The 17,614-nt window shown below is 33.3% G+C and overlaps 1 protein-coding gene across 10 annotated transcripts in view; it reads right to left on the bottom strand.

Annotated features, from left to right (window-relative positions):
• Positions 1-17,614, bottom strand: part of FRY (FRY microtubule binding protein) — a 184,696-nt gene that overhangs the window by 59,881 nt on the left and 107,201 nt on the right. For all 10 annotated transcript variants that reach the window (XM_087937235.1, XM_087937236.1, XM_087937237.1 and 7 more), the window contains 11 exons: positions 17,267-17,522; positions 15,701-15,883; positions 13,289-13,375; positions 12,135-12,394; positions 11,181-11,370; positions 8,860-8,984; positions 7,845-7,902; positions 6,756-6,847; positions 6,354-6,526; positions 3,653-3,813; positions 2,813-2,923 (listed from right to left, as the gene is read on the bottom strand). In XM_087937235.1, coding sequence (XP_087793361.1) covers positions 2,813-2,923; positions 3,653-3,813; positions 6,354-6,526; positions 6,756-6,847; positions 7,845-7,902; positions 8,860-8,984; positions 11,181-11,370; positions 12,135-12,394; positions 13,289-13,375; positions 15,701-15,883; positions 17,267-17,522 — 1,696 coding nt within the window. The remainder of the gene's footprint in view (positions 1-2,812; positions 2,924-3,652; positions 3,814-6,353; positions 6,527-6,755; positions 6,848-7,844; positions 7,903-8,859; positions 8,985-11,180; positions 11,371-12,134; positions 12,395-13,288; positions 13,376-15,700; positions 15,884-17,266; positions 17,523-17,614) is intronic.

Raw genomic sequence — 17,614 nt, 5'->3', positions numbered from 1 at the left:
TCCCTTCAATCCCATTCCTTTTTTTTTAAAGCAATCTCTGGAGAACCACTTGGAGAAGAAACGGGGCAGTCACAAAAACTTTAATGATCCCAGATAAATAAGTTAGAAAGAAACTTATTTTACTTGCTTGTTTGTATAAAATATTTGAATAGCTGCTCATTTTATGTTGCATAAACCTGGGCTGCTCACAAAAAGATATTTTTTTAGTAAAGGTGACTCTGCCTTGACTCTGGTATAAGAGGAAGGGAAAACTCAGAGGTTTCAACTCTATCCTGAATCAGTAAGTAGAATACCGATATTTCTTCTGGAGTCTGTTTCTTGACCTGGCCTATCTCAATGGGCTAACTGTGATGGAATATAGTCTGAATTCCCAGGAAAGAGTACTTTCCAGAGGAGTAAATGACAACTCAGTTTAGATTGTCTGAAAGAAAGGGGCTAAAGACAACACCTCCTTCATAGTTCCTGCAGTATATGCTTTATGAGGGTTTAGTTTGCTTTAGTTTGGCAAGATTCTGTCCATAGCTGAGGAACAATAAAGAAATCTGCTTGGAAGAATCACAATGTGTCTTTCTTGGTTTTTGGAGCCTTACACAAGCAACAACAACAACAACAGCGTTACCTATAGTTACTGCTGTATAAGGTTCCTTACCCTCCTGGTATTCTTATATACATAAATCTAATTTGGGACATTTTAAAGCAATTTTGTATAATAGCCTTTGTAAGAAAGGGATCCTCATTAATTCCAATATCCAAAATGGTAACGGATTGCCTCTTTGCTTCCCATGAATTTTCTAATCTTTTTTTTTTAATTCACTGAACTATTTTGTGAAGATTAAGGCAAAAATATTTTTTCAGGTCAGAAATTATTGGCAGTCCCTGTGGTTCACAGTACACATTATATTAAGAAGTGGCAATTTTCTATAAACATTGTGTTTATGCTCTAAAATATTTTATAAATCTATTGTGATTAGCAACTCCCCCCCCCCCCATGCATCCATCCATTTACCTGCCCACCTATCTACTCACTTAGTCCCTATTACTTATTTGGAAAGAACATTTGGTTTTAGTCCCACCGTAGCCATGAAAGCAAGCTGGGACAGTCACTCTCAACCAACTCACTCCAGTGTTGTTGTGGGAGAAAAAGGATAAAAAGATATGTTGGATATGTTCACTGCCTTCAGTTATTTGTAAAAATTATAAAGGTGGAAATAAATGAATGAATAAAATAACTTTTTTATGTCCCAAAGTTGCTTTTTTCAAGAGGCAACTGGATTTTCTGGTTTTTCTTTGACGACATTTCGCTTCTCATCCAAGAAGCTTCTTCAGCTCTGACTGGATGGTAGGATTGGAAGCATCCCTCAGGGGGAGGGATATGACATCATGTATCTCCAGTCTACAATACAGACCTTTCAACAGTTCCAAGAAAGCTCCACACCCATTTTCACCACTCAGGTGACCCTGATGAGACAGATAAATCTCCAGATGGCCTTAACAACTCTCTAAAAAAATGCAAATGACCAGCTGTCTGCAAGGAATATAAATCCTTTCATTCCCCACAATCCAATCAGAGCTGAAGAAGCTTCTTGGATGAGAAGTGAAACATCTTCAAAGAAAAACCAGAAAGTCCAGTTACCTCTTGAAAAAAACAACATTGGGACAACTATGACCTGGATAACTGAGAATCTCCATAGATATCTCTTTTTTTTGGTCTCCTTCATTTGGTACTAATTCCTAATGAACTGTTATTTGCTTTTTATATACAGTTTTAGCATGTCCTTTTTTATACATATTTTCTAATCTTACATTACTCTGTTTTTTGAACTGGAGCAATATGGCACTATACAAAATATTTTAAATGTAGTAACACTATTTCCTAAGATAATTTCCCTTGATGCAAACCTTTCTATTCAGATGTTCTTAAAAATAAAAATAATTGTAAGTCAAGGCTCCCATGTGATCTGACCTGATTTTAAAGTGATTGTTAAGCTAATCATGTGGTGGTAAATCTAAACCCATTTTTCAGAATAAGACTTTTTTGCTGAAAACTAGCAAAAAACAAAAAAACTGGCAAAAAACATCATTCATCTTAGTCATGTGACTGTGAGATTAACTTATTAAATTTGTTTGCCACCCAAGGGCTGTAAACCACACTTTCTGAGGCCATCATAACTTTCATCAATCATTAAATGAACAGTCATAAGTGAATGACAACCTATATTTCTTAAGACTACTGCCACTTTTAACCATCCTCTGAATACTAACCCATGCAATTGATATGATTCACAAGAAGCTTTTCAGTAAGATAGTCCTTATCCATTTGCCTCTCAGAGTGCCTACAACCTGGGTAGGTAGGGTGGAAAGACTTCAAACAAAAATGCAAAGAAATTGATATCATGCTGATCTTGTTGATCTGTAAACCACTAAAATGCTTGGAGTTTTTCAAAACAGTAATTCAGATTAATAACTCACACCAAGTTATGTATCTTGAAAAAGAAACAGATGATTTCATTATTGCAGTAATGGAATGATGACAGATGATTTTGAACTGCTATAAGAAAGGTATACAACATGAGTTCAGGACATCTGCTTCTCTCAAATTAGTTTAGTTCTTGACTTATCATACCTTGTCCCTTAACATAGTTCATAGAATATGGCCCTCTGATAAAACACAAATTACACCATTTGCACCACAGTACAAATACTAAACGAATTCCACTTGAATCACAATGAATTTCATGCATAGAATAGACCACGTGCAATACAAATAAAATTTAATACATTTAAAAGTGAGGATCATTGCTGAGTTACTTACCCTTAAATCTTGGCAAGCTAGAATATTATCAAGCCATTTATAAAGATAGCCATCAGGGGAAAGGCCCACATTGTCAAACACAGGGCCACAGCACAGCACTGCTGACATGGCCTATTTTTAAAAAAAGAGGATATGGTCTTGTTTACTGAAAGGTTATCAGTTTCAAATTCTAAATGAAAGGCAACAAATCAAACATGTAGTAATGAAGATTAAACAGGTAGACTTAGAAAACATATTTCCAAATGCTACAATGGCCCAATCATTGCTTTCCTGCAAATGTATAGTGATGCCATTCCTTTACTGACACAAGGCTCCTGAGATACCAAGTACTTCCTGGGCAAAGCATGTAGATATTATGTGTTCCCCAAATTGTATTTTCTAAACCAGTTAGTATGCTTGCATGCTGCCAAAACTACCAGTAAGGAAAGATGACTGTATAGTGGACGATTGGATTACATTGAGTTAAATGTCTTGTGGCAGGAAGTTAATGTAATTCTTGAATGATTAGGTAGTTCTGGGTTTAATTTAATACTCCCAGTAACACTTTTTCGTATTCTCTGCTCTTATTATCACTCTTCCTCCTGAGCCAATTAAGTATGAATTAATACGGTCAATTTTGTATTTCCAAGTTAACGTTAATTGAAATATTTAAAATATTTTCTAATCATTTTTCAAATGATGCATACAAGATTAAAAATAAGACCACAAAAATGCACCAAATAATCTGCCATTTTGGGGAAATTCTTTAAAATTTAACTTGTCTTACCACTGTTCATTTCTAAATTTAAAATAATTTAATTTGATAAAGATTTATATGCAATGAAATGAAACATGATGCACCTTTAAAGCACAATACTGGTATCTTGTAATCTGATGATTTCTATCACTATATCGATCCAGAGGTGTAAACATGATACTGAAAGGTCCAGCCCATTGACTAAACAGGATGAAGAGGTGGTGCCTCAAGCTTTGCTGAGGAAAAAGAAATCTCCTATGATGAACTGAGTGAATAAAAAAAAAAACAATATTATCTATATTGATTAATTAATCAAAATTCAAACATAAATCTGATGCAAAACTGTATAGCTAAGGAAATTCCTAAAACACATTAATAATATTTGTCAAGTATACATTTATTGGAAAGGAAAGAGCCTTGATTTTAAGATTATCTCATGTAAAAAAAGTAGTGTAGTTTTAGGTAACTAAATATACACAATACAAAGAATGTGGAGTCGTGAGAGAGATTTGCTCAGAAACAAAGATGGATTTCTCAGACTCTCAATAAAGAAAATTACATGACTATCCCTTTTGGACCAGCTTGACACTAACATCAATAAAATAAACAATTAAACAATTAAATTTGTTTTATGCATGGGGCAGTCACACAAATTCATTCATCATTTCAAGAGGTCACAGTCTGGCAAAATTTGAGATAATTCAGATAATGCCTCTGAAGAGTTTTGAATCTCTAGAGTTTTAAAATTCTAAATATCATGAATGTCTGTATTTATATCACAAATACTCTTCAATTTTCAGATGCACACAAGAGTATGGATGGGACCAATGCACACTATATATTATGCAGGTAGATCCTTCATCCCAAACTGAAATGCTACATGGAGATGCCAAACAGAGTGAAAAGATATATTCTGATATGTTTACTAAGTTATCCAAATCCCTTAATGTTCAGTTTTACAATAGAGCTATGGAAATTCTAAATACTATGCTAAATTAAAAAAGCCAAATGCTCTTTTAATCTCTCTTGCTTGTTCCCATCCTTTACCATTTTATATGTACATATATATAATTTTGTAATGAATGAAAACAAAAAATCCTTTGTTAGTACTAAGAAAATTCCATTCATTGAGCATTTGGCACAGATGCATTTAATGCTTTTAAAACAGAAGACTGATCTAATGGAAATTTTCAGAGAAAACAGAAGTTTTCAGATGCTCCGATTAACCTACAGACCTGCAGGCTGATTTAAGAAATGAAATATACTCAACCTTCTAAGAAATCTTTCTACATACATAACCTTAAATAAAGTTTCTGCTATAAGGAAAATTAATGGTCACTCTACTTTATGGATGCTAGTTTTCTGCAGATGAAAGCTAATAGTTCCTTGGCTGTTTCTACAATAACCACAATCATTAATGAGTTTCGACTACAAAAATACTGTACAATCAAAGGAACCCTGTATTTGAAATTTCCTATGCAAATTAGAAATCAATATGAATAGGTATCAAATGATAACCTGACTGATCCACAACACTACAATTGTACGCATATATATTAAACATATTTGAAAATGTTTTTAAAAACCAAAACTGAAGTAAAACTTTCAAGTTTATGCACTGAAAAAAGACCAAACTCAAAAGCAAATAATCTGACTCATGTAGCCTAGAGACTATATTGACTTATAACAGTGTTCAACCTAGTTCATATAAGTACTAAATCCATAATCCTTATATGTCCACAGTATTAGGATGAGAGATACAACAAATAATGATAGATAAGGCATGTTTCATAGGATTGTATGTGGTCCACCTTTTCTTTGTTAATTACTTCGTATTTATTTCTTGCACTTTTTCCTCATCCATTTCATAGAAAGCATTATGACACTTTAAAAGTATGTGTTTAATATAGCACATGTTTTTATGGACTCCTGTCAACTCAGTTCAGAAACTGGACTTCAGTATGGAAAATCCACACATTATATCGTCCCAATTTGACACTTTATTCACTGGTGATTCGGGGCTGGTTACTCTGTCTCAGCCCAACCAACTTCATATGGTTGTGTTTTGCATCTCTATGTGCATTCTGTTCCCAGAGGAAAGATAGGATACAAAGAATAGATTGATATTAAATAATTAAAACATTTATCTCAATGTTAACACAATATAGATACACACAGGGGATGGGCTGTCACTGGAAATCAAATAGAAATGAACTAAACATAATACTGACAGTGATAATTATACAACTCACAAACTATATTGTTGATAAATAAGGAACTCAGGATAACATTTCTTACATCAGACATCATTCATGGAATTTGTGCTATAAACAATTTGAAAGCAATTACTTTTATCATAATTTCTTACATGCTTACAACTCTAGAAATTGTACGATTAAAATTCATATAAATTATACTTCTACTTAGTGTCTTCTTTCCCCTCTCCCCACCAAGTACAGGTAGTCCTTGACTTACAACAGTTCATGACCGTTCAAACTTAAAATGGTACTGAAAAAACTGACTTATGACTGTTTTTGAATTATAACCAGAGGTGGTAGTCAGGTTCTGACCAGTTCTGGAGATTCAGTAGAGGAAATTTTGAGCAGTTTGAAGAACCAGCAAATACCACCTCTGACTGGAAATTTTATAGTATCCTTCCCCTGCCACGCCCACCAAGCCATGCCCACAGAACCGGTAGTAAAAAAAAAATGTGAATCCCACTACTGATTACAACCATTGTAGCATCCCCATGGTTTTTTCCATCTTAATAATTCTGTACTTGATATAATTATTGCATTACCATACCTGGCACACATTGAATCAAGTTAGCAAGCATTGCACTGAAATGGGCTCTCATGTCTTTGAGAATCTCAACTTCTTTATCATTTTCAGCTTCCAACAACATGCGAGTCAGGTCAACGTATTCTAAGAACAAAGCTCCCAGTGCTAGTGTATCTCGTTCCAAGGCACCATTTGTACTGTAAGGAAAACAGTATGGATTAAGGAATCATCCAGAGGAAACCACAAATGTGCATGACAGACTAGAATTTACAGTATAACAGTCAAAACTGTTACAAGAATTATAAAGGAAATCATATACCAGCTACATAGGAAAAAACTATTTTAACAGAGATTCAAGAAATGACTGTGATCAGACAAGTAACCAATCACAGGGTTTTCTTCTATTTGAAAAGCAGTATATCCTACCTATCGCTTATCACACCAGCATCAGCAAGTAATTCAAAAATTCGCAACAGCTGTAATCGTAACAGATCTCTGCGCTCACGACGTTTCTTATTCTGTATTGCAGAAAAATAGGGCAATATTAATTACATCTACTCTCTGCGTGTTGCTCTTAAAAATAAAACCTAGCTGAGTTTTAAAGCTATCCAGCAATTTTCAAACGGTCCGAACTTTTTAACACTAAAGATGGTTCTCCAGAGAACTGGCAGTGGCACACTATTTGGGGGAGCTCCTATAAAAACCAACTTGCTGGTTACTAAACATATCTGTATAGATTTACACAAGAGGAAATAAAGCATTAATTATGATCCAGCAGAGTGATCACTAATGTAGAAACTGTTAATGACCTATGTGGTTGCTCCTAGAAGGCTACTGATGCCTTTCAATGGGCTGTGATCAACCTTTGAGCTGTTTTTAGATGCCAGCATGTGAATTATTTGCCAACAGCTAAGCCATTCAAAAGGCCTAGTCAATGTTTTCTCAGGTATCCTGTAGCAGCTGCTGCTCAGTGTGGTTAATTCTATCCCACTGTATCTGCCAAGGTTTGCCTGCTTTTTCAGTATCCTTCCCTTTCTCTTTCTGACTTCTATGTTGCCACATACAGTGCTATAGCTAAACTCTATAAAGAGTTGGTTTGTACAGTTTTAAGGAAGAGGGATAAAGGGACAAGAGGAGAGAGATGTGGGCATTCCAATCACTGCATTTCTTCACACATAATTTCTGTTGTCAAATAATTGAAAATGAGAAATCCCAAAGAAACAACAGATCTTCCAACAGTATCTGATCACTAACTTCCAAATCAATAATATTTTTCATAGATATTGGGTTTTTTTCTCCTTTGTAGCAACTTTCATTGTGACAAATTAAATCCTTTATGTTGCAAGTATTTTGTTTTTTATTGATTACCACCCACATAATTTTCAAATGCCTTACAAAGGAATTTTTATTTTAAAAAATAAATTTATTTAATATTTTTGTCCAAAATAATTTATTAATTAGTTTCAATCTTATTTACCATTTGTTAAATATTTATAGCTTAATTTTGTTACCAACCTCTGGTCTTCTCTCTAATGCTTCCTTCATTAGAGGGTGAAGTTCTTCCACTAATTCCCTAAATTAAAAACAAAGTATTTTTCAAATAAAGTTCTTTATAAATTAAGTAGACTGCAGTTATAATATATATGAGAATATATGCTCCTTCTCCAAATGTATGGTTATTTTTGGGGTGTATTGTGAAAAGAGATGGTGAATTCTTGAATGTTTCCACAAAAAACAGATCAATAACCTTGTGATGGTGTATATATATTGAAGGCACATCAAAATGATTAAGATCTTAAAAACAGGAATACTCTGCTTTAGATGGAGAGTGGAGTTTCTATACAGATCTCCTAGAAGAGCAACTGTAGAGGTGAAACTTGAAACTTATCTAATAAATGAGGACAACAAACTCCAGTTAAACAATGTCATTGAGGAATCTGACCCTGTGGCCTAGGCTTCTGACATATCTTTTTAATAGTAAATTTATTAAAGTTTTATTTAAGTTTACAGTTGCAACTAAGGTAAAGAATAATAGAAACTAAAAAGAAAGAGTGCAGAAAAGAAAGAAAAAAGAAAAAATAATGGAAATATTAGACTTTTTTTTTTACAACTCTGTAGTCCCTTAATTCAGGGTACAGTCTGGGTGACTGTATGGAGCTGAGCATTTACTGGCTGGATGCCCTTCTTGACGCCTACATGGAGTTGGCAGCAGATATTTTTTCTTTGCACTCTAAGAAACAACTGCCACTACTTAGGATTAAACTCTCAACCGTAAATATTAATTATAATTACCATGCAATAAAACAATTTTACTTTTTAGTGTTCTGCATATTATGGATTATTTAATAAATAAAATGCCTGATGCATTAATGCTTCAAATTTTATTATCAAGATGGTTATTATCTAATTTTATTATCAAGATGGTTTAAAGCTGTCTTCTATTTAATTCAGTGTTCCAATAATAGTACATTTTATTCCATTTAATACTAAAGCAAATTTGGACTGTGATCAACTCATGCCATACAAATACCTGAAAACAAGAGCATTAGTTCTTCCAAAGCCTAGTACAAGTGATTCAGTAATTTCTATGCTTTCAAGTCTCATCAAAGGTACTAGCTGTTTTAATAACACACCAACAGATGGAGTTCCTATAGCCTAAAATAAAATGAAAATAATTTTAATGGGTATGGTCATTAAAAATATTAAAAATTATGGCTAACAAAGCATGCATAGTTATAACTGTTGCTAATGAATTTTTAAAAGGCACATTTTGCAAGGGAGGATTATGTTCAAAATAGCCAAGAAAATAAAATAAGCAATATAAATGGCACGTTTATTAAAGCAATGTTTAAACAGAACTGTAACATGTACTTTTCTCTTTAACATATACAAACTGATTTACTCCTGCTTAATATCACTGTATCTTTACAAGAATGACATTGGAAAGACATTTCTGAATGGTATGTGGAGCTTGGTAATATAGTTTTAGAATAGGGTCATTCTCAGTTGAAAATGAGATTTTGGTAACTTATCTTCATACCTGATCTATGGAGTTTGGACATTTATCCTGAATACAGAGGACTCAGTTTTATTTTCTTCAAAACTATGAATGCTTTTGCTTTAATCTCTTAATTATAACTCTGTTTAAAAATCCCCAATACAGAAAATTGTTGTTTCTTTTAATTCTTTTATTTTTCTTATATATATCCATGTATTCATAACTATGTTTTTACTTATACCTATTATCTTGTAACAATTGACAAACCAAATAAAATAAATAAAATATATTTCTGAGTCCACTCTACACCTTGCCACTACATTCTTTATTATCTGCTGAAGAAAGGGAGAATAACCATTGTGTGGTGGCAAAACAAGAGCCTCTAACAGAAAGGCCTGCACAGTTGGGGACATTTAAAGTTTTTTACCTCAATATAACAATAGAGACATTCCAAAACCTCACTCATTATTTCAGAAAAGCTTATCAGAGATTTATCTCTTTCACTGTCTTTCACTTGACCTCAAATGCTAACTCTGAAAAGAAAGCATGTCTTTTACCTAAAGGTCAAGCATCTGAGGCTGGTGCATTTCAGAGACAAAAATGTAATTGGCGGCCAATATAATCCTAAAAGTAAATGGAATTATATTTGTATACTTCCCTTCTGCCAACAAAATGGCTTACAAAGCACTAGGTCAAACCAGAGGGAAAGATCAGCCCATTCATTATCTGTTTGTTTTCAAAGTTTTATACCTTGCCCCAATCCTGAACTGGTAACAATGGACTAAAACATAGAATACCCAAACTAATTAGATAAAAACAATATATTGGCCAAGGAAATAATGATGAACTAATAGTATGATCCTTTTCAAGCATTTGAAGATGTTTGAAAAGGATCGTAGTATTAACAGTGCCTTGCTGCTGGGAGACAATTGTGAGACTGCAGACAATAGGTTAACTTTTCTGGAGGAGTCCTTTCAGATCCATTAAACTCTTTCTTATAGCACTACTCAAACATTTCAGAGCAGAAACAAGAGAAATAAACATGAGAAACCCCCTACATTTATCTTTGTGAATGTGCTATCAGAATAAAAAATGTGTCCATATTAGTACAATTTAGTTGGTAATGCTATTGGAGTAGTGAGCTTCTAGCTACAATACAAAACTAATAATATTTTAAAATGTTATGTCAGTTTTTGCTGATACCATGAAGGTAGTAGCAAAATAATTATCACTCAAAAAGGAAATACTAACTGGTTACCTGAATCTTACCCATTAATAATGAGATGAAGACCAATCAATCAAACTTTTTATGATATCCATACTTCCATAGTGTAAGAAAAGCACAATTTGGGGCTATTTATTTTGAAGAAAGAAATAATAAAAACTGGATGACAGAATTGACTTTTGATTTCCATCCTACAAGGATTCCCCAAATCTATGAAAACCCAACTTTGCTCCTAAACATGGGGTCAGGCTGTTTGTTGAGCCACAAAATATTTAATATACTCTAATGAGTGATCTTATCCAGACATCATTTGGGAGATGGATGGTTTTCTAAATTTAATAAAATAAAAATAAAACTATGTCCTGCTGAGGCCAATATTGCTAACTCCAAGTGGCAAGATAACTGTAATTGTCTTCTTCAATTCCTCTTTTCCAAAATTTTCAAAATTATTTCTTAACAACAGATTAGTAGGTACAAGTTTGCTTTCTGCATATATTGCAACATCTCTTTAAAATCTACAGAAAATAGCACATTATATTAAAGAACAGTTTGAGGACATTGTGCAAAACTGTATAACTATAAACATTTTAGTCACATTATAAATTCTTTTACTGAAATATGTTATTACCTTATTATCATAACTAATGGTACCATCAGGTGTAGTAGCCATGATCTCTGGTGTAGAAACACGCAAATGTCCAGGACTCATAATGCTGGGTTTAGCTACTCCAAAGCAGAGAATCAGATAGTTTCTCCACAAAGTTACAAAATGATCCCCAGTACTGGGTGTACTTGTTTTCTTTGCATTCATAGGACTACTAGAAATATGGTTTAAAATAAACATTTTTCAAATTCAAATATTAAATATAATTTTGTTCTATAGTTTTTACAATACCAATAAGATGAGGAAAAAGAGAAGGAAATTAAGATTTTGAGTTCAACCCAGTTATAAAATGAAATTCATTTGAGATTGAATCAACAGCAAACTAGATATTTCATTCTGAAATCTTAGAGAGTAACAGCAGGTTAATAGTAAACAAGATAAACCAATTGTCTAACTCAGTAACTAGCCTCAAATCATTGAGCCACACTTTACTGAGTGAGTCATATCACACTAAGCATAACAAAAAACAAATAATTGGGCTTAGCATTTTGTATAAACCTGATCTATAAAAAACACTTTCCAATGTACCTAATAATGGGTACAGCTACAGAACATTCTTCAATATGTTTTTTTTTAATTGTTAATTTTGAATTTGTAATTCGATCTATGACATGCTAATAACAAAATTCACCCACAGGTAAAACCAAGAGATTTAGAGACCAGGGGTGACAAAGAATATTTTTTTAAAATTACTTGAAGTCCAGCTGAAATATTTTAAATATACTATGTGGAAGCCTTAAATATAATTATTGTTTACAAATATATAATTTTCATATATCATTGAACTGTTAGATTTATTTTTTAAAAATTAATCAAACATATCTAACAAAGTAACTTCTCTGAGGTGGTTCAAAAATAAACAAATAAACCTAAGTTTAAAAACAGGTAATATTAATAGGTAACATTAACAAAACTTACTTTGGATCAACCAAAGGCATCACTAGCTGTAGCCTTGTAAATGCATAAGGCCAAGCATAGCTAAGAGCTGTAGGACAATGCTTCGGTAAGTTCTCTTGCCTAAGAAAACTGAAAAGGCAGAGAACCCAAGGATCTTTGACTGACTGCGCAAATATCCAGACATGGGAAGGGCTTTTTACATCATAATGGCTATTAACAAGTACTGCATTCCATTCAACCAGCCATTGCAAATCCACATTATGTGTTAGTGGTAACGTTGTCTGTGAAAAGAAATGAAAAGAACAATATCTCCAAAAATCATCTACTTTTCATATTTTCTTCAGTACAAAGCTCTGCTAGATATCCAGGCCTCATGTCTGATGACAAGGCTCTTCTCTACTGGGATGGATTCTCTAACACAAACACAACTGACCTATATTTTGCTGATTCAGCATTCCATTCCTGATTTATTTACATATTTCTTATTTAAGTAACCAAATGTTTTCTCTCTGTTTATTGCAGTTGTTTCTTCAGCATTCAGATACAGAACAGTTTGTCTTCATCAAAATCCATTTAAGGAATTTGTTTCTTAGTTCATTTACTTGGTTAACATACTCCAGTTCTTTGCATTTATATTAATCCAACAAGCAGACAGTCTGTTCCAATGGAAAGTGAAGTAAATTAAATTAGCAGGGTAGACCTAGTAGATAATGGAGCTGGTTCTATGGCAGTCTCTGGATGGGCTGACACAGATAATTCTTGACCACAATGGAGCTTTGAATTTTGGTCATAAATTGTGGCCATAAGTCAAGGCACCAGCAAATCATCATTGCTATTAAGTGAATTCAGCATGTCCAATGGGTTTTTTTTTTATGAGAAAACAGCAAAAAGTCCCATCATAGTCATGTGACTAAGAGCCAATGCAATTGGTCATAATTGCAAGCCAGTTGCCAAGAGCTCAAAATGTAATCTTCAAGGATTGGTTGTAAATAGTTTTTTTTAATCTGTCATAAAATGATCATTAAGCAACTGATTGTAAATCAAGGACTACCTGTAGTTAAAATTGCTATTAGATGTTTGATTTTCTGCTAAAAATTGAAAAATCTATACAACAATAATAGCAAGCTACAATGTTTATTTAGCACGTATATTGTTAATGATGAGAAATTACTTACTGAGTCAGAAACAGCCACATGAATAAAACTTTCTAGAATAGAAGAACTTAGCTGGTCCATAACATCAATCATAGGTCTATCTTCATCCTGTACACATGAAAGAAGCAATAATTAATTGCATGTGTATAGAAATGACAAATCCCTCTCTCCCTCTCCCTCTGATAGAGAAACACCCACACCCACATATACTCGATGCGGGGAGCATTTTGTAAGGTAAAAGATGAATAATCGTAATTTCTTACAGAAAAAAAAGACACAAGTTATATTAATTAAAATCATCAAATTTATCAAAGGTAAGTAAACACTTATTTTAGGGCAAAACACTACCACTTTATTTACAGTTTTAGCAAGCACATACTTACACTTATGCATGTATTCTCTAGAAAGAATGTGGTGAAGTTTATCTCTACTTTCCCAGAGCATTTGGAATTACATTGAATAGCTAGAATATTTAAGAAAACATTCCTTTGGCAGAAACGAAAGCATTTCCTTATAAATTCCAGCTACTCCAGTAATGCTGGGAAGGAAAGAAATAAACTGCCCTACCTTGTTTGTTGAATTTTATTCATGTCTCTGCAAGTGATAAAAGTAAAAGAGATACCATACCCAGTAATTACATACTAAATCTCAATGTAATTTGATGATGTCTTAATCAAATCTGTTAAAATATTCCCTTTCAACAGTTTCAACAGTTATATAAATATGGCACCAATTAATACCATAATCATAGCAATGTGACATTCCTTGTTTACCAGATTCTATATGACTGGTCAATATAAACTAATGAAAAAATAGATTACTTTTTTCTCAGACGTCCCAATGGCATGAAAATAGAATATTTTGAGCCTTCTTTAACAATTAATAGCAATAGCACTTAGATGAATATACTGCTTCACAGTGCTTTACAGCCCTCTCTAAGAGGTTTACAAAGTCAGCCTCTTGCTCCCAATGATCTATGTCCTCATGTTACCAACCTCGGAAAGATGGAAGGCTGAGTCAACCTTGAGCCTGGTGAGATTCGAACTGCCGAACTGCAGTCAGCTCGCAGTCAGCAGAAGTAGCCTGTAGTACTGCATTCTAACCATTGCATAACCACGGCTCTTGTAATGTAGGTTACAAACTAGGAATACAATCTCTATGATTTTATAGTTGACAAATAGGTATTAGTAACCTTTATTCCAATGTTTCTCAACTTTAGCAACTTTAGAATAGGTTGAGTTCAACTCTTATGATTCCCTAGCTTAAATTGCAAAGGTTGAGAAGCACTGCTCTACTGTATTAAGACCACATTGCCACCTTATTTTTCCTGATGTCATATGTTATTATAATATTAACTGCAACATATGAAGAAATATTTTTACAACATTTCATATCAGGAAGGGACAGTTGGTGACTTGGTCTTAATATATCTCAATGCCCCTTTCTCAAAATAAACTCAGTTCAAAAATCAATATTACGCTATTTCTAGGCTCGAAAAAAATATTAGCTGGATAAAATAGACAATGAGAAGCAGGAAAGATGAATTCAAGCAGTGAGCAAATCACCTTTAAGCTTGTGTAGTCCTTTATTAAGATTGAAAAAGGCCTTCCCATGTAAGGCCTCCTTATTTCAAAGCCTGGTATTCTCACTGTTCAAAGGTAGCTTTAGTAACACGTCTGCAAAAACAGACTCTGTTCCAACTTATAAAAAGAAACAAAAACAGCCCCTCCTGTATGTTGCCTTTTCTTCACAATAGCAAGTTGACTTAACAATCCATCTCCTAACTCATTTTCTTGCAGCTCAGCAAGAAGCTACTCTTAACTGACAGATATTTCTGGAAAATTTGTAATATTTATTGCCATTATTTATTGCAATTATCAGATAATCATTTTATCAGATACTCAATACTTTAATATTAGTTTGGGAAATTTCTTGGTGTTTTAATGTTCTCTGATGTGTTATTCAATATCTTTAATCATAAATTAAATGAATAAAATTAAACTAACTTAAAATGCAATATTCAGATACCCCATGGAATTGATATACATATGATACCTGCACATTTTCACTGCTGAGGTTAAATAGCAGATTTTAAGAAATTAATCTCAATCAGAAATGCAATGCACATAGAAATAACTAACTTTCTTGCCCTGCCATGAGGTCCTAATCTGAACTTTCTATAGCCACAATTTATATTTTTAGAACTCTAAATATAAATCACATATCTTTCGCTGTCATAGCTGATTTGGCACTCACTAACTCTCACATCTACAACTGTGATGAAAACTAGAGGAACTTAAAAGCAAAATATATTGGTTATTGATCTTGGTAGGGATTAATTTTTAAGTAAATTTGCACTTCAGTCCGAGCTGATACAGCGGAATTTCATTGTTGAGGAAAATCAAAGTCATGATACAGGAAAGAAAGCCATACCTCTGCTTGTCCTAGTGCATGAAATAAAGCACGGACCTCTCTGAGAATCAAAACTGCCAGTTTACGTGTGGCAACTTGGAAACTGCAGAGTAATACCAGTGCAAAACCTTCAACTGCATGCAGTACATTTGAATAAGAACTTCGCTCAGTCTGGGTCCTTTGACTGGATCCATTTGCTATCAGCTGCAATATAAAACATGTATTAACTCATCCAAATATGTTTCAGGTTTTAGTCTTTAGAGAGTTCTAATATGGAAAAATATATAATTTGAACTGTAAATTTGAAATAGAAACAAAAAGGCATTGACTTGTATGACTCCCCGTTCACCGAAATAATAACTACTTTTCATTCTTATTCTTCAAAAGCATTACCCTATGTTATGCTGGTCTATGGCTGTAATAAAGATTTTGATTTGATTATCCTGTGGTGCACAGTATGTGTAAGTAACATTAACTGTCTGACATTTGATTTTAGTCATAATTGGATTTTCTCAACTACAAAATTGCTTCCTGCTACTATCTAAAATTACAATTAGGACAAAAAGAGAAGCTCTATTTCCACGCCAGTCATCTTTAAAGCAGGTCTTTAGCATGGGAAAACCAATATTCAAAGCCCACCATCCATTTTTCTGAATTTTTAATATAATTTTGAATTGCACAAATGGCTAAATCATGCACTTCATCTAATCTGGCTAATTCTTCTTCTGCAAAATAATTACTGTTATAGAGATGCTATCCAATCAAATCAATTTGGGGATATGTAGAACAACTTATCACAGTGGGACAGATATGAAAAACAATAAATAATTCAAAGACTCAGTAAGAAACCTCCTCTGAAAACACCTAGTCTTGTTAACCATTCTTTGTTGGTTGAACAAAGCAGGGTTGGGACAAATTGTAGAAGGAATTAACTGGAAGAAACCAAGGTCAATTTATTGAGGCAATTGAGGGTACTATCTTATAATCTATTTATAAAACATTTTTCTGTTTTTCCCACTCTTAAGCTTATTTGTGGTAACATTATTTAAATTCTTTTAGAAATTCCAAGGAAATGCTCCTCTTTCATTGTAGGCCCTTTCTTGTTCTATTGATACACAATAAAGGCCTTTTTGTAGTTAACTATGATGAACAATGCATGGGAAACATGAGATTCATTAAGTATATTAAAATATATAATTATTAAATATAAATATGATACAGTCCTTGCGTGCATCATTGTATAGTTATAAAATGTGTGTGGAATAGATATTTCTTCCCATGTTAGATATATATGATATTGAGCATTTTTCTGTTTTCTTTAGCTATTAGTAAGACTTGAGAATATCTTAGCTTGGACACAAACTGGCTGCTTCAATCACCTTTTCTGTCCTTTTTATATGGTGATGAAATTTGTAGACATTATTCTCAGGGAGGCTGGAATTCTACCTGAAATTTTTGTGGAGTTGATCCCTAGAAAGTATGTATGTAGGAAGCCACTTGCTGAAAAAACAGGTCTGCCAAATTTAGAATGGGTACTCCAATTCTGTAAAATGAAGGAACGTGTTATCTTTACTTTTAGAATCTTACCTCTGAAGATCTGACTTTTGTCTGTTCACTGGTCTTCCCAGAAGTGTGTATTGTAAGCTTCCATTGTGTTAGCAACTGTAACAATAATTTTAAAGATGTGTCCAGGAGACTATTATGCACATCATTTACTTCACGCAACAAAAAATTTGTGAAACCAAAAAGAACATCCTCTCTCCAATCGACAAAATCAACTAGTAAGCCCTGAAGTGAATTTTGTGCAATGTGCCGAAGTTCATCATCCATATGTATAGAAAGCCTATGTAAAAAAAAAAGAAGTAAAATGATAAATTATGGGCAATTTCTATAGCAAAAATAATCACAGTATCTACTTGTAATAGCTACTCATAT

This window comes from Pseudonaja textilis, chromosome 7 (genome assembly GCF_049901715.1).
Source record: "Pseudonaja textilis isolate UNSWEBS1 chromosome 7, rPseTex1.2, whole genome shotgun sequence".
NCBI lineage: Eukaryota > Metazoa > Chordata > Lepidosauria > Squamata > Elapidae > Pseudonaja > Pseudonaja textilis.
This window is presented reverse-complemented; position numbering and strand designations above follow the sequence as displayed.